Source organism: Pelmatolapia mariae, linkage group LG4, assembly GCF_036321145.2.
Source record: "Pelmatolapia mariae isolate MD_Pm_ZW linkage group LG4, Pm_UMD_F_2, whole genome shotgun sequence".
NCBI lineage: Eukaryota > Metazoa > Chordata > Actinopteri > Cichliformes > Cichlidae > Pelmatolapia > Pelmatolapia mariae.
In genome coordinates, this window is record NC_086230.1 from 33,932,652 (window position 1) to 33,951,262 (window position 18,611).

The 18,611-nt window shown below is 41.8% G+C and overlaps 1 protein-coding gene across 1 annotated transcript in view; it reads left to right on the top strand.

Annotated features, from left to right (window-relative positions):
* LOC134626805 (transmembrane protease serine 9-like) overlaps nucleotides 1-4,784 on the top strand; it is an 88,166-nt gene extending 83,382 nt beyond the window's left edge. The window contains 3 exon segments of the mRNA XM_063472727.1: nucleotides 3,597-3,850; nucleotides 3,990-4,087; nucleotides 4,407-4,784. Coding sequence (XP_063328797.1) covers nucleotides 3,597-3,850; nucleotides 3,990-4,087; nucleotides 4,407-4,784 — 730 coding nt within the window.
* The last annotated feature ends 13,827 nt before the right edge of the window (nucleotides 4,785-18,611 follow it).

An 18,611-nucleotide genomic window follows, 5' to 3' on the forward strand; every position in this document is an offset into this window, starting at 1 on the left:
TTTGTAGGAATGGGGTCTAAAAGACACGTTGATGGTTTGGAGGAAGTAATTATTGAAGATAACTCAGAAAGATCGATTGGAGAAAAAGAGTCTAACTTAACACCAATGGTACTAAAAGTAGCTGTAGATAATATTACATCTGTGGGATGATTATTGGTGATTTTTTCTCTAATGATAAAAATTTTATTTGTGAAGAAGTTCATGAAGTCATTACTAGTTAACGTTAAAGGGATGGTTGGCTCAACAGTGCTCTGACTGTTTGTCAGCCTGGCTACAGTGCTGAAGAGAAACCTGGGGTTGTTCTTATTTTCTTCAATCAGTGATGAATAGTAAGATGTTCTGGCTTTGCGGAGGGCTTTCTTATAAATCAGCAAACTATTTCTCCAGGCTAAATGATGATCCTCTAAATTTGTGACACGCCATTTCCTATTATTAAATTCAGTTCTTTATATTGTTTTGGTGGTGAAGAAAAACTCAAGCTCAAAGTGGTCTAACTCAAAAAATGATCTTTAATTTTACATTTTCCGGAAAATGGAGACTGAGCACACAGACACCAGCTCAAGTCTGAATGCAGTAGCAGCTAGCATGGTTATATTTCTGCAGCACGTCACACACACACAGTCAGTTTACTCAGTTCCTCTTTCTTTGTGTCAAAATCCGAGAGTCTGGGAGCCACTGATACAAACGCTCTGTCACCTTTTGTTTTTAACCTTGTATGCGGGACAACCAGCAACCCCTGGTCACAAGACCTCAGGGACCTGCTGGGGTGATAAGAATGAAGAAGATCACTTAAGTAAGTTGGAGCTACACTGTGCAGGGCCCTATAAGTCATGATTATGATCTTAAATTGGACCCTGAACTTGACAGGGAGCCAATGCAGCTGAATCAGGAGGGGAGTGGCATGGGAGTATTTGTGATGCTTTGTCAGAAGCCTAGCAGCAGCATTCTGAACGCCCTGCAGTCGTTCCAGGGAGGCATTACTTAAGCAAGTAAACAAGGAATTACAATAGTCTAAGCGGGATGAAACAAAAGCATGAATAATCATTTCCAATTTGGAACGTGACACAATGGGGCTCAGCTTAGCGATATTTCTTAAATGGTAAAAAGAAGAGCGAACCAAAGATTTAACGTGTGTGTCCAGCGTCAGAGCTGGATCAAATGTAACACCAAGGTTCCAAATGGATGATTTAATATAAGAAGCAAGAGGGCCTAGATTCTTAACCACGAGGGGAACAAATTTCTCAGGAACAAAGACAATGATTTCCGTTTTATCAGCATTTAGTTGAAGGTAATTACCAGCCAGCCAATCTCTAACGGAATCTAAGCAGGACTGCAAGATTTGGAGCTTAGAAACATGAGGTGGCCTAAAAGAGATATATAGCTGAATATCATCTGCATAACAATGATATGAAATATCAGAGAAAGAGCTAAGAAGTTGCAGAAGAGGGAGTAAATACAACAAAAACAATAATGGTCCCAAGACAGAGTCCTGAGGCACCCCATAGGCAAGAGAGCTCTGACTTTTTGTCAGCCTGGCTACAGTGCTGAAGAGAAACCTGGGGTTGTTCTTATTTTCTTCAATCAGTGACGAATAGTAAGATGTTCTGGCTTTGCGGAGGGCTTTCTTATAAATCAGCAAACTATTTCTCCAGGCTAAATGATGATCCTTTAAATTTGTGACACGCCATTTCCTCTCCAGCTTACGAGTTATCTGCTTTAGGCTACGTGTTTGAGAATTATACCACAGAGTCAGGTACTTCTGATTTGAGGCCTTAGTTTTCACAGGAGCTACAGTATCCAGAGTCGTACGTAATGAGGAGGTAAAATTATTAACAAGATAATCGACCTCTGATAGGGTAGCGTTCAGGTAGCTGCTCTGCTCTATGAGCATTGAAGATGATAACAGTGGGTGGATTATATTCTTAAACTTAGTTACAGCACTTTCAGAAAGACATCTACTGTGATAAAGTCTACTCTCCACTGCTGTGTAATCAATTATTGTAAATGTAAATGTTATCAGGAAATGATCAGACAGCAGAGGGTTTTCAGGAAACACTGTTAAATGTTCAGTTTCTATACCATATGTTAAAACAAGATCTAGAGTGTGATTGAAGTGGTGGGTGGGTTCTTTTACATTTTGAGAGAAGCCAATTGAGTCTAATAACAGATTAAATGCAATGTTGAGGCTGTCATTTTTAGCATCTACATGGATGTTAAAATCACCCACAATAATTATTTTATCTGAGCTGAGCACTGAACCAGATAAAAAGTCTGAGAAATCAGAGAGAAACTCTGTGTAAGGCCCAGGTGGACGATAGATGATAACAAGTAAGACTGGTTTCTGAGTTTTACAGCTGGGGTGGACGAGGCTAAGCATCAGGCTTTCAAATGGATTAAAAGTCTGTCTTGGTCTTTCGTTAATTAATAGACTGGTGTGAAAAATTGCTGCCACACTGCCCCCTCGGCCGGTAGTTAGAATGACTCGGGGGTGTTGATTCATTTAAACTAACATAATCATCCTGCTGCAACCAGGTTTCTGTAAGGCAGAGTAAATCGATTTGTTGGTCAATTATTAAGTCATGTACTAACAGAGACTTGGAGGAGAGAGACCTAATATTTAATAATCCACATTTCACTGTTTTACTCTTTGGTTCAGATGTGGATTCTGTATTGTTCTTTCTTTGTGATTTTTTATGTTTAAGTTTTTTATTGCTGGTTTTTAGTTTGTTTTTTTGTCTTTTTGGGAGCTGACACAGTCTCAATGGAGATGGGTTTTTGGGGGGGTAGCAGGAGGAGAGAAGCTGCAGAGAGGCGTGTAAGACTGCAGCTCTGCTTCCTGGTCCCAACTCTGGATAGTCATATTTTGGGGGGTTTAATAAATTGGTCCATATTTCTAGAAATGAGAGCTGCTCCATCCAAAGTGGGATGGATGCCGTCTCTCCTAACAAGACCAGGTTTCCTCCAGAAGGTTTGCCAATTATCTATGAAGCCCACATCGTTTCTGGGACACCACTCAGACAGCCAGCAATTTAAGGAGAACATGCGGCTAAACATGTCACTCCTGGTCTGATTGGGGAGGGGACCAGAGAAAACTACAGAGTCCCACATTGTTTTGGCAAAGTTACACACCGATTCAATATTGATTTTAGTGACCTCCGATTGGCGTAACCGGGTGTCATTACTGCCGACGTGAATTATGATTTTATTGAATTTACGTTTACCCTTAGCCAGCAGTTTTAAATTTCCTTCAATGTCGCCTGCTCTGGCCCCTGGAAGACAATTGACTATGGTTGCCGGTGTCTCTAGCTTCACATGTCTGAGAACAGAATCACCAATTACCAGAGTTTGACCCCCGGCGGGTGTGTTGCCGAGTGGGGAAAACGGTTAGACACATGAACAGGTTGGTGGTGTACCTGGGGCTTCTGTTTAAGACTATGCTTCCTCCTCACCGTCACCCACCCGCCCTCTTTCCCCAGCTGCTTGCGGTCTGCCGGGGAACAGCTTTACACTCAACTAGCTAGCTAGTTGAGTGTAAAGGTGTAGATCTAGTTTGAAGCTGATGAAGATTATGTTTGTGTGCTTCGTTCCTCCCACAGCTCTCCTGTAGCGTCCGAGTGGACTGTCGTGTTGGGTCGTCTGAAGCTAAATGGATCCAACCCCTTTGAGGTGATGCTGAATGTGACAAATATCACTCTGAGCAACACGACCGGGACCAACATAGCCATCCTCCATCTATCTGCCCAGCCCACCCTGACCGACTACATCCAGCCCATCTGCTTGGACAACGGGAGAACCTTCGCCGAGGGCTTGGCGTGCTGGGCGGCCGGTTGGAGTCCTGGAACAGGAGGAGGTAAGTCAGCAACATGAAGGCTGACAGAGTTCTGCCCAGACTCTGCACCGGTCCATCTCTTCAGATTACACATGCTGACCACTGCACTTACAGTTTCTTTAGTCAAACATCAGGATTTTCTTATCTTTCATAATGTTAGCTGAAGAAGTTATGCAGCAGTTTCAGACCTCGGTGGTAAACTGTGGGAACTCATCATCGAGTGAGAGCATCTGTACAGACGTGTTTGCACTGCAGCAGGTAAATGACTGGATTCTTCTTCTTATAACACACTGTCTGCTGACATGTTTATTCTGGACCTTGGATTTAGCTGCTTATCACAGTCACGTGATGATTTTGGATAGTTCATCATTTTAAGTTGTCAGGGGGCTTACAATCTTCAGAAACATGTAAGAAGTTCCAGCTTTGAATTTTCAGTTTTCATTTTTGGCCAATTAGATTTAATTTAAGAGTGTCTCTATATCTCTGTTTTAAAACTTTTAAAATAATTTTATTGGAGGGAAAAACATGGCAACCAAATAATATTAGATGTGATTTTCTGATTTTAAATCGAATTCAGGGTGATTCTGGCAGCCCGCTGATGTGTAAGCAGGACGGCTCTTGGTTCCAGGCGGTCGTGTTAACAGCTCCAAGCCCCTCTGCCAGGAGGAGACGAGAAGCTCCAGTTATGACCTTCACCAGAGTGAGCTCCTTTGATACCTTCCTGACAAAGACACTGGAGACACGCTTGTCTCCAGCCTCCAACACCACCACCATCACTAACCCAACCAATGTCTCCGTCACCACCACTGCCAGCAGTACCTACACCACCACCATGGCCACCACAACTCGCTCGAATAGTGTGTTCGACAGCAGCGAGGGTCGTCCTGCTCACTCCTTCATCTTTGTCTTCGTCCATCTCCTCAGCCCCGCCTTTTGTCTCCAACTCTTCCTGTAGGGAACTCAAATTGATTCACATGATGTGATGGACACAGATGAATGTGAACAAGCTTTGACTTTGAGACTTTACAGGCTTAAAGCTCTGCCTGCTAATTTTGACTTGATTTTTAACTGGTTATCTAAGAGTTCAGTGGTGAAGCTGTGGAGGATCAAATTGGACGTGAAATTCTACTTGATGAATTATAATCATAAACATCTGAACCACCTGATAACAGACGTTACGTGCGGTAACAGATGTTCTAGCCCTGTATTCCAGCCCTAAACCTAACCTTATCCCTTACCATAACCATAACCTTATTTCTAACCTTAACCAGCATTTTAATGACGTTAAATAGTGTTTTCGCAAGCGATTTTAAGGGAAGGAGCAAACATGTGTAGATTGAGTCCAAACGGTTCTCATACGTCCTCAGTTTTTCGATGTCGTCATTTAGGAACGTGTTGGGTGCCCGATTTGTCACCTAGCAAAAAATGTGACACTTTCGGAGTGAGAACGTGTTGTGATGAATCCAGGCTCACACTGTGCAGTCTGGACTTAGATGGCACCGGTGTCCTCGGTCGTGTTGTTTTTTACCCTCCCTTTTCCCTTTACCTTCACTTATGGACCTTGGCACTGTGTTTTTTATTTTTATTTTTTTAGTTGTATTTTCATCTAGTGGTTGTGCACTGATTACATATGACAGGCAAACACTTTTAAATCTTCGTTCTTTCCATTCGTTTTGGGCCGACCCCTGCTGGATTGTGGGCAGCGCTAATCTACCACAACTGGATTCGTCCTTCGGCTTATCCTACCTACCTACCGCTCCCTAATCTCCACAAGAAAAGCTACAGGAAGCGGGGAAGGAGTGCCCATCGCGTCCGTCTCAGGGCCTTTCTCAGAGCCAGAATTACGGACCATGTACATGCTAACCTGGGTACTCCATCATTTTCTCCCTCCTCCCTGGATTGCTCTGATGCTAAGATGCTTACTTATCGCTGGATTTACCCGGTTGATCATCAATCCTCCTCTTCCCTTTCTGCAATACGCTTTCCTGCTCGGATTTGGATAAGGTCACGCCGACGGGGAGTTTGCCAAAGCAATCTAAGCACTTTACATCATGCTTCTAAAGGTGACTTACTACCCTGGCCACGGATAGCATTGCTGAATGTCAGGTCGCTGGTAAATAAGAGCTTTGTTTTAAATGACTTCTTCTGTACAAGCGGCCTTGATGTTTTATTCCTTACGAAAACCTGGATTTGCCCTGGTGAGCTCATGCCTTTCTCTAGTCTTCTTCCTATGAACTGTGCCTTTTTTAGTTCACCAAAACTTAAAAAACTGGTAGGGGAGGTGGTTTAGCCTTTATTTTTAAAAACGTATATAATGTTCAGCAACTTTCCTCATCTAACTTTGCTAGTTTTAAAGCTCAGTTATTGGAGATGACTGCTTCCACGACCACTGTGTGTGTGTTGGTCTACCGCCCGCCCAAATATAACAAGTGTTTAATCTCGGACTTTGCCGACTTCCTGGGTTCCGTTCTTCTTAAATATGACTCTGTTCTTATTCTTGGTGATTTTAACATACACATCTGTTGTAAGGACAATCTGCTTGCTAAAGACTTTCTTGCTTTAACTGACTCTTTTAGCCTCCTTCAGTGGGTAAATGAACCAGCCCACGCTAAAGGCCATATTTTGGACTTGGCCTTTACGTATGGCCTGGATATCTGTATTAAGGATATAAATGATGCTGGGATTTCTGATAATTTCCCAATCATTTTTGATATTGGTTTATCTGCCGCTGGACCGCAGTCTGTAGTTCCTTCTCGTCTCGTATTTTCATCTACCCCTGACTGGCTGTACTTGACTACTGTTCTCTCTGCTTGGTTGATGCTAATATCCTGTTATCTTTTTGTTCTTCCATTCTTGATTCTGTTGCTCCCATCAAAATGAAGCGCTCTAGAACCTACTCTCATTACTGGCTAAATGATAGTACGCGTGCCTTACGACGTGTTTGTCACCGTGATGAGAGAAGGTGGAAAAAAGATAAACATCAGGTCTCTTGTGATATGTTACGAACTAGCCGCTCTTATTTTCAAACTGCTGCTAGAATGGCTAAAGCATCTTTTCTTTTTGGCTAATGTTATTTAAATTTTTAATTCTGTTGTTAATCCCTGTTCTGATATGGCTTTACCATATTCACAAGCTCTTTGTGAGCGTTTTCAAATTCTTTTTTTAGATAAGGTTTCATCTTTAAGTCTTCCTCTTCGTCTGCTTCTTGTCCTTTTTTTCCCTCTGAGTGTAATTCAACTTTCATCGATTTGAGCCCGTGTTACTTTTGACTCTCAACCAGCTGGTTGATCAGCTGAAAAACACCAATACTGTCTTTGATAGTCTCCCATCACGCATTGTTAAGGGCTGCTTTGATGTAATTGGACCGGGCATTCTATTCTTAATGAATTTTTCTCTACTCTCTGGATCTGTCCCACTGGCCTTTAAGCATGCTGTAGTCCAGCATCACATGTTACCAGGAGGTCTGACTTTACCTTTCTGATTATTGATTTTATAAAATTGTTTGCGCCTGCTTTAATCGAGTTTGATCCGAGACTTCAAGTCCCTATTTCCTGTACAATCGTGGGGACTAGTGGGTCAGGAAAAACATTTTTTGTCAAATCTGTATTGGTCAACTGTGGACATGTTTTGAATAAACTTGTTGAAAATGTTGTGTGGGTTTACACATCCTTTCAGCCTCTGTGTTCTGAGTTTCAACAGAAAAATCAATATAAAAAATAAATTCATTTAAGCTCTCCCCAATTCTTTTGAAGATCAGAGTTCGTTTCCCTCACACCAGACTCATCTCATTGTACTAGATGTGGTGGTCCGGATTTTCACACAGTACAAAAATCATAAAAATATGAGTGTCCTGATGTTGACTCAAAATGTGTTTCTACAAGGTGTAAACACAGCAGAACCATCTGTCTGAAGAGTACTTATATGGTCTTATTTAAAAACCTTCGTGACAAATTACAAGTTAATACATTAGCTAGACAAATATGTCCAGGACGGCAGCGGTTCTTTTTGGACAGTTTTGAAAAGCCACCAAAGAGCCCCACAGATATTTATTGATAAATCTCACATCGACCTGTCCAGAGCAGCTAAGGTTAAGATCAGGAATACTACAGCTACAGAATACAGCTTTGTCTTTTTACCGAGGAACAAATGACAAAAAAATGTCTGTATGACTGAGAAGAAGAGATTTGTATCAATCTTTTAAAAGGAAATGTCCCTATCACGCAATGCCAACATTAGAAATTAAAACACTATAAAGATAAAATCAGACAGATGGAGTAGACAGGATGGAGTCAGGAAGAAGAAAAAAGTTAATGACTCAAAAAGGTGGTTTCCTGTTACCACTTCACACAACCGCGTTACCTCTTGTTGGGATCCAGCTATAGGCGCCAATGAAAATGCAGAAAATGTATTTAATCTCGCCTGAGCAGATCAAACACTTACATGAAACGCAGGGAAATTAGTCTCGGACAAGCATCAGAGACAAGGCTGAAGCTGATTTGGATCATGAAATGAGGGGAATATTAGAGAGAAAATCAAATCAAGTATAATGTGCTTTTACAGCTCTAAGAATCCACATTATTGAGCAATAATCTTTCACAGAAAAAAAATGTCAGACTTTATTCCAAGTAATTTAAATATGTCTCAATGATGGCCCTATAGGTGTGAGTTGAACTGGCTTGAGAAATCAAACTGTCACCCAGAGTCACATCACATTTAAAGGCTAATTTATAATTCCGACAGGAAAATTTTTTGCTTATCAACATGAGCGGGCCTCTGCTCTGCATCACTCTTTTCCCTCCATTCAAAGTATGCCTTATCATTTGGAAGACTGAATCATGTATAGGGATGGGACATTTTAGAGACAGCCACCTCCCACCTGAAGGTAGTGTTACATAAAAGCCTTGAGACCTGAGAGTCATGCTGTTACCAGCATGAAATGAGGTGGAAGTTTTTTATTTTAGGTTTTTAAGGTCACTGGCTTTAATCCAGCTATTAAACTTTTCAGGCCAGTTTCCCCATTTGACAGGAAATACATTTGCCCCCTCTGTTTACGTTTTGTCAGAATGTTCTCTATATGATACAGCTTACCCACAACCACATTGATTTTCTGTAGCTCCTGCTCGTAAAAACTACAGATAATTGGTTCCCCATCGTAATCTTTGATTTTATAAACCGGAGGATCCCTAGGTATGCATTGGTCAATAGTAAGTATTTCATCCGTGAAAGTCAGTTCATAACGTTCATCAAACACACCTCTAACTTAAGACAATCTCACGTGATCTCCCTTTTTAAATTTCACAAGCTTATTTCTGGAACAAATAGGAAAAGTGCCATACAAGTTTTTAACCCTTTAAAACCGGTCGGAGCGGGCACGCTCCGTTTTGCGTAACTATTTTTCAATCTCTGTAGAACTGGAACCATGTAAGGTAGCGCAATAATTTTTTTTTGCATTTGAGGAGTTGTACTTACATGTTATGCTTGTTATGGTTTCCTTCCACATATAGCTTTGCAAAAATTGCATAAAAAGCGCTTGCAGCAACAAAAACATTATATTCCAGAAACACTAGTGATGGTAAATTCAGTTCTTTTTATTGAATGGAGTTTTAATGAGTCACTCACCAAAGTGAATCGGGTTTTTTGAGTGATTTGAGTCACTGAGTCAGTTGACCAGAGAGTGCAAAAAATGTACATTTTCACTCAAACTTAATTTGTTTATCTTTTCATGTATATCCTACTGCTAAGATGAGCAACTGTAAAAGAAAACAACTACTTTATAGAGCAAAAAAGAGCAAAAGAAATTTCTAAAGGGAACATTTATTTTATTTATTTTTATTTTATTAGTATTTTCCTTAAATGTGTCAAATATATATTTTCTCATGTAAATGTCCACTGAGCTGTGAGCCAGGGGGCGGTAATGCACCTTAACATTGGTTGCCTACCAAGAAGAAGAAGAAGAAGCTGTGAGCCAGGAGAGAGGGGGTGAGTGAGTGTGTGGCTGTATCCCAATTCAGGGTCTGCAGCCTTAAAGTACACAGCCTCAACGGTCCTCAAGGGCCGTGTACTCAAAGACCGCTAAGGCCGGAAGTGCGAGGCTTGTGAAATGGGACGGTCTAGCCTCCGTCGCGCTGCCCAGGTTGCCTAGCAACCATAAAACCAACCGCTGGAAACGTTTCATACAGCTTTGTTTGACAGAAATGAAGGAGAACATATTTTGTTCGTGTGTTTGTTTCTACATGAGCTTTGTGTGATTTAATAAGTATCTGAGGCTGAGACCACATGACTGTAAAACATGATTGTTGGGCTTCATTTCTGTACTGAACAGTCATTTAAGATTAGCTAGTAAATAACAATTAGGTAATGTTGTTCATGAGACTAAAGTCAGTGTAAATATGTTATGGCCAATATTATAGTTATTATATTAATCATAAGTTATTACAGCAGTGAGTTTGAACTCTCAAATCAAATCACTTCTATTGTCACATCACATGTGCAGGTACACTGGTACAGCACATGTGAGTGAAATTCATGTGAGTGAACTCTGTGTCTAATACTGAGCTTCAGTAAAGATTCAAGTTGCAGTTATTTATATTTCCTATCACCTTAAATCTTCACTCAAAGACAAGTATCTTTGACAGTGTATATGTAGATGTATTATATATAAGAGACAAATATTGTCCGTTTAATATGTTGGCATTACTAAATTTGGCTCAATGCTTACATATATGTGTAAAAACAAAATGTACGAGCTGTGAAAACTGTTTCTGATAGAATGAAGAGTAGACTGATATATTAAATATTCCTTTATTGGGTGAGAAAATCAGACCATGTCATAACTGCTTTAAGTCATACAGAATAGATATCAGAGCCTTAAACAGGCTGACTTCTGCTAAATGGGTCAAACTGGGCAGAAAGTACACAAACACATAACATCCTTATAGAATATGATGTAACACTATAGATCAACTTACCTCAGAATATATAAAGCATATAAACAATTACAGCAATATGATGCAACAAACACAGCAGTGCTACTAATCCAAAATACTCAAAGCTTCATAGAACTGAAACAAACATTTATTTTTAGCTCCATTCTGCTGCTGATACATACTTTAGGTTTCTGAATATTAAACTTGTTGCTGCCTTTCATAGTGTGTAACTTGAAGGCCCTGAGTACTTTCTCCCACACTGAAAACACTGGAATGATATAATTATTTGAACATTACCTAATAAGACTGATTCAGGACAGACAATTAGTTATTTTAAACTTTTCTAGCAGTCCTTCACAAACAGGGAACAGTCTGTCTATTCTCTCCATCTGTCAGCTGCTGCTGGCTCTTCCTCCTCCTCTTCCTCACACACTGCTGAGTTTGTCCTGGTGGATCATCAGGGGTGCAAAGCCTCACAGATGATGTGCAGCAGTGGGTCCCTCAGTCTGTCCTCACTATTGTCACACATGGAAATCAAATGTGTGATAAGCTGCAGGATTCAAACACAAGTGTAACTTATAAATACATGTTCATACTTTTATTCCACAATCAGAGAGAAAGAAACAGAGAGAGAGTGCAGGACAGACAGACAGGTGAGAGTCTCAGGTGTACACACTGCTACAAAACAGCACAAGAGAAGGAGGATTTAGTGTTTGTGTTGTTACGAGTGCTAAACAAGAAGAGTTCCCAGATGGTCCAGTGGACACGTGTGACTCCTGTGATTAAAGCATCTTTCTTTCAGCTTAACGAGTGAACCGTCAGCTCGTTCAAACACACGTTAAAGTCCGTTTGGCTCGACACCACCGAACAGAGGCAGCAATATAACATAGCTAACATTAACAGTGCAGTGAATCCTGCTTGTGCTGTGATATTCAGGACTGCAAACCGAGCAGCATTCACTCACTTTCAGCTTGTTGTGTTTGTGGATATATGACTGACTTTAATTATCCATAAAATCATCACATTCTCTGTAAGATTAAGGTCAGCTATTGTATTATTATATTTTAAAGGCTTTAAAACCAAGTAAACGCTGAAAGTACAAACATCGCTAATGGCAAATAACTTTGCCGACATGTGGCCAACAGCAATGTTTTAATGTTCCTCATTATTAAACATTTGCACATAAATAAGTGACATAATATTCAGTACTTACGTTTAACAGTTTACTCTTCGGCCGCTACGTTTCTGCCGTCTGCGGCAAAATTATCCACAGGGACTGCCGCGCTATGAATTGTGGGATATGTTGGGCCACGAAGTCTACATCTCCACAGCCTTAAATTTCAGGGAAATGAAGGCCGCATTTCAGGGCTGCACTTCGAGCAGCCTTTGAATTGGGACAGCCTTCGGCGCGCCGCTGTGACGTAATCGGCCTTAAAATGCAGCCTTTAAGGCTGCAGACCCTGAATTGGGATACAGCCTGTGTGTCCGAATTCAGGGGAAGGATCCTTATAAGGACACTACCTACCTACGTCACAAGGTAGTGTCCTTAGACGGACGGGTAGTCAGGAAGTCAGCAGCTGTGGACAGCCCCCTTTTTTTCTCCATAGAAACTTTATTGAACAAACCATGGCTATGTCCCAATTCAGGGTATGCACGCTTGAAGTACGCACACTACGCGTACTACGTACGGTGCGTACTGTGGTCGTGTCCAAATTCATGGGCTGCATCCTCCTGAGGCCGCATTTGTAGACCGATTACGTCACAGCGACGCGCCGAAGGCTGTCCCAATCCGAAGTGTACTTCAAATGCATACTCCAAATGCGCCGTCAATTTCCCCAAATATCAAGCGTGGTCCGGTGCACGCTTCATGGTCCCATATATCCCACAATTCATAGCGCGGCGGTGGGTGTGGATAATTTTGCCGCAAAATACGGCAGAAGGGAGGGGCCGAAGAGTGAACTGGCAAAAGTAAGTACTGAATATTATGTCACTTATTTATGTGCGAATGTTTAAGAACATTAAAACATTACTGTTGGCCACATGTCGGCAAAGTTATGTGACATTAGTGATGTTTGTACTTTCAGCATTAACTTGGTTTTAAAGCCTCTACTTCTAAACATATATATATAGTCGACCTTAATCCTACAGAGAATGTGATGATTTTATGGATAATTAAAGTCAGTCATATATCCACAAACACAACAAGCTGAAAGTCAGTGATGCTGCTCGGTTTGCAGTCCTGAATATCACGGCACAAGCAGGATTCACTGCACTGTTAATGTTAGCTATGTTATATTGCTGCCTCTGTTCGGTGGTGTCGAGCCAAACGGACTTTAACGTGTGTTTGAACGAGCTGACGGTTCACTCGTTAAGCTGAAAGAAAGATGCTTTAATCACAGGAGTCACACATGTGTCCACTGGACCATCTGGGAACTCTTCTTGTTTAGCACTCGTAATAACACAAACACTAAATCCTCCTTCTCTTGTGCTGTTTTGTAGCAGTGTATACACCTGAGACTGTCACCTGTCTGTCTGTCCTGCACTCTCTCTCTGTTTCTTTCTCTCTGATTGTGGAATAAAAGTATGAACATGTATTTATAAGTTACACTTGTGTTTGAATCCTGCAGCTTATCACACATTTGATTTCCATGTGTGACAACTGCAAGTGTCCAGAGTGAGGACAGACTGAGGGACCCACTGCTGCACATCATCTGTGAGGTTTTGCACCCCTGATGATCCACCAGGACAAACTCAGCAGTGTGTGAGGAAGAGGAGGAGGAAGAGCCAGCAGCAGCTGACAGATGGAGAGAATAGACAGACTGTTCCCTGTTTGTGAAGGACTGCTAGAAAAGTTTAAAATAACTAATTGTCTGTCCTGAATCAGTCTTATTAGGTAATGTTCAAATAATGTTATCATTCCAGTGTTTTCAGTGTGGGAGAAAGTACTCAGGGCCTTCAAGTTACACACTATGAAAGGCAGCAACAAGTTTAATATTCAGAAACCTAAAGTATGTATCAGCAGCAGAATGGAGCTAAAAATAAATGTTTGTTTCAGTTCTATGAAGCTTTGAGTATTTTGGATTAGTAGCACTGCTGTGTTTGTTGCATCATATTGCTGTAATTGTTTATATGCTTTATATATTCTGAGGTAAGTTGATCTATAGTGTTACATCATATTCTATAAGGATGTTATGTGTTTGTTTACTTTCTGCCCAGTTTGACCCATTTAGCAGAAGTCAGCCTGTTTAAGGCTCTGATATCTATTCTGTATGACTTAAAGCAGTTATGACATGGTCTGATTTTCTCACCCAATAAAGGAATATTTAATATATCAGTCTACTCTTCATTTTATCAGAAACAGTTTTCACAGCTCGTACATTTGCTTTTTACACATATATGTAAGTATTGAGCCAAATGTAATAATGCCAACATATCAAAAGAACAATATTTGTCTCTTATGTATAATACATCTATATATACACTGTCAAAGATACTTGTCTTTGAGTGAAGATTTAAGGTGATAGGAAATATAAATAACTGCAACTTGAATCTTTGACCCAGAGTTCAAGCTCACTGCTGTAATATCTATCTATCTACATATATGTATATATATATATATATATGTGTGTGTGTATATATATAAAGAAACAAACAAACAAAAACACCCAGCACGCCCCTGCGGGCGGTTTATCCTTCAAGCTCGGGTCCTCTACCAGAGGCCTGGGAGCTTGAGGGTTCTGCGCAGTATCTTAGCTGTTCCCAGGACTGCGCTCTTCTGGACAGAGATCTCCGATGTTGTTCCCGGGATCTGCTGGAGCCACTCGCCTAGCTTGGAAGTCACCGCACCTAGTGCTCCGATTACCACGGGGACCACCGTCACCTTCACCCTCCACATCCTCTCGAGCTCTTCTCTGAGCCCTTGGTATTTCTCCAGCTTCTCGTGTTCCTTCTTTCTGATATTGCTGTCATTCGGAACCGCTACATCGATCACTACGGCCGTCTTCTCCTGTTTGTCTACCACCACTATGTCCGGTTGGTTAGCCACCACCATTTTGTCCATCTGTATCTGGAAGTCCCACAGGATCTTAGCTCGGTCATTCTCCACCACCCTTGGGGGCGTCTCCCATTTTGACCTCGGGACTTCCAGGTTATACTCGGCACAGATGTTCCTGTACACTATGCCGGCCACTTGGTTATGGCGTTCCATGTATGCCTTGCCTGCTAGCATCTTGCACCCTGCTGTTATGTGCTGGATTGTCTCTGGGGCATCTTTACACAGCCTGCACCTGGGGTCTTGCCTGGTGTGATAGACCCCAGCCTCTATGGATCTTGTACTCAGAGCTTGTTCTTGTGCTGCCATGATTAGTGCCTCTGTGCTGTCTTTCAGTCCAGCTTTGTCCAGCCACTGGTAGGATTTCTGGATATCAGCCACCTCCTCTATCTGCCGGTGGTACATACCGTGCAGGGGCCTGTCCTTCCATGATGGTTCCTCGCCTTCCTCCTCTTTCTTGGGTTTCTGTTGCCTGAGGTATTCACTGAGCACGTTGTCATTTGGGGCCATCTTCATGATGTATTCGTGGATGTTTCTTGTCTCATCCTGGACTGTGGTGCTGACACTCACCAGTCCCCGGCCTCCTTCCTTCCGCTTAGCGTACAGCCTCAGGATGCTGGACTTGGGTTGAAACCCTCCATGCATGGTCAGGAGCTTTCTTGTCTTTATGTCAGTGGCTTCTATCTCCTCCTTTGGCCAGCCTATTACCCCAGCAGGGTACCTGATCATAGGTGTTGATGGCCCGGATCTTGTTCTTACCGTTCAGCTGACTCCTCAGGACTTGCCTGACCCTCTGCAGGTACTTGGTGGTTGCAGCTTTCCTAGCGGCCTCTTCATGGTTCCCATTTGCCTGCGGGATCCCCAGGTACTTCTAACTGCCCTCTATGTCTGCAATGTTGCCTTCTGGTAGTTCAATCCCCTCAGTTCTGACTACCTTCCCTCTCTTTGTTACCATCCGACTACACCATCCATATATATATATATATATATATATACACCATAATAATCTGACAATACATATAATATTGGCAATTGTTAGGATTCAGAAATTCTTTTATTGCTGCCATATAACCTGCCTTATGATAACTGTATTAATAACATGTTTTACAGCATTATTTTATCAGTAATATTTCTTACAGGGTTCATATTGCATTGAAGATGTTTGTCACCACATTGACCTTTCTATTCACAGGTTTAGTTCAGTTTATACACATTGCTTATCTGTGCTTGTTTAGAGTTGATGTTCCATCCAGGAGGGTTGTAAGCTTCACTGGCGCGATGTTCAGGTGATACATGTTGAGGGAGGATGGGAACATAGCAGGTTAATTGCATGCATGCTTACAATACACATAAATCTAGCAGCAGGGCTGAGCGAAGGCCCAAGTGTCTTCTGCTTCTTTTTGAGACCTGCGCCAGTTCTGTCTACTTAGTGATTGGTGACGAGGGTCAATAATTAGCCATTAGAGACCCTGAGGCTTGAAGTTTATTACCTTAAAAGGCAAGTGTTATAGAAAAGAGAAGTTCTATGTCTGTTTATAGCTATTAAAAATGTACAAGATGTACCCTTGTCTGTCAACAATGTATTTTTGACCTGTAATTGACGTGTACGTGGGGGCGTACATTCTCTGTCCTATAAAACCCCCATTCAGTGTATTCTTGTCAGAGGAAGACATATGCTGATGTTTCTTCTCCTGTGTAATAAACTTATCGTTTGATTGCACTTTTCTGGAGCCTCCGTCGTTTGTTGTCTGGTCTGCAGTTGATTGATCTCGCTTCACAATATTATATTTACATTACCACAGTGAGATGATTTTAGTCTCATGAACAACATTAGCTGATTGTTATTTACTAACTAATATTGAAATGACTGTTCAGTACGGAAATGAAGCCCAACTATCATGTTTTACAGTCCCGTGGTCTCAGCCTCAGATACTCAACTAATCAAAGTGATGTCATGACAAAAATGAATGACCAACAAAACATTTTTCTCCTTCATTTCTGTCAAACAAAGCTGTATGACACATTTCTCGCGGTTAGTATCATGGTTGCTAGGCAACCTGAACAACGCGACGAAGGCTAGACCATCTCATTTCACAAGCCTCTCACTTCCGCACTTCTCGTACTTATAGGTCGTGTCCAAATTCATGGGCTGCATCCTCCTGAGGACCCGGCCTTCGCGGTCTACGTGGGCCGGGTCCTCAGAAGGTCGGGTAGGCCGGAAGTAAACGGCAGGGGAAATTGGACGGTCTAGCCTTCTGATTAGCGTCACCGCTGTCTCGGTGGAGTTTAATAAACTCGGCCGTCTGCTCCTTGCTATCTAAAATATAACAGGACACTGGCGTAAATTCTCGACCGTCTCACACTTCTGTTTAATCAGTTTTCTATTTGACGTTTATTCAGCTGTGTAAAAAACCAAGGAGGAACCCACCCGGGGGATTAATGTTTTATTTTATCTAATCTAATCTAATAACTTTAATCTCAGCCAAACCGATTTACTCACGAACAAATAAAACACTGAAAAAAGCCCAACAATAACATTTTTAGGTTGTCTAAGTGACTTATATATCATGTTTAACCTGATTAGCGAAAGTCCGTGGTGATCTGAAAATGATGTGCCGGGAGTTGTGCCGTTCTCGGCGGCTTCAGTGACCCTCGAGCTCCCGGCTAGCTATCGAGGTAGTGGGTAACAGACGTCTCCGAAAACGTCGAAGCACTTTTGCAAATATGCGATATCTTGATAAACCAAGCAGATATTTGACGTTTACACAGCTACTTTCTCGCCTGAAAATATGTTAAAAGTTTATTTTGTGACCCAGAAAGATTAGTAAGAGTAATTTTAAAACTTAGTAGTGGCCGCCATTGTTGGAAACTGGAGTTTGGCTGGGCCTCGCTATGAATTCTGGGATATGGTGGGCCACGAAGGACACACCCAACCCATCCTTCAAATTCGGGGAAAAGGAGGACGCATTTGTCGGCTGCATTCGGAGGAATCTACGAATTTGGACAGCCTTCGGCGCGTCGCTGTGATGTAATCGGTCTACAAATGCGGCCTCAGGAGGAGGCAGCCCATGAATTTGGACATGACCACAGTACACACCGTACGCAGTACGTGTAGTGCGCGTACTTCAAGCGTGCAGACCCTGAATTGGGACACAGCCTTTGAATTCGGACAGCCCTTGTCACGTCGCTGTGACGTCATTGCATCCAAATATGGCATTTTAAACATCCTTCCCCTGAATTCGGACACAGCCAATATAACACACACCCATTTACAGTTCAAAAGATACTTTTTAATTGTAATTGACTAATTGGCTTTTTGACTAGAGAATGACTTACACTCTCTTCACTGGTCACTTTATTAGGTACACCATGCTAATAAGGTTGGTTTTCCTGGGGAGAGAAGGGGAGAAAATAATTGATAGAAAATCGACTAAAGCACCAGTGGTGTTGAATTTTTTACTAACTATGCATTTGTAAACGTCTCTGCATTTAATTGTTAGTTTTTATTAATCTCTGACTTTCTTCCAAAGTATCTTCGTCTATCTTCCTCCTCTCACTCACAGCTAGTTCAAGCAGATGGCCCCGCCCCTCCTTGAACCTGGTTCCTCTGGAGGTTTCTTCCTGTTAAAAGGGAGTTTTTCCTTCCTACTGTCACCATTTGCAAGCTCTAAGGGGGTTATTTGATTGTTGGGGTTTCTCTGTAGTATTGTAGGGTTTATGCCTTACAAAAATAGGTGACTTGACTGGTAGATCCAGTTTGGTGTCAGCCATGAAAGCATTGTTCCAGGAAACAAATATTTATATA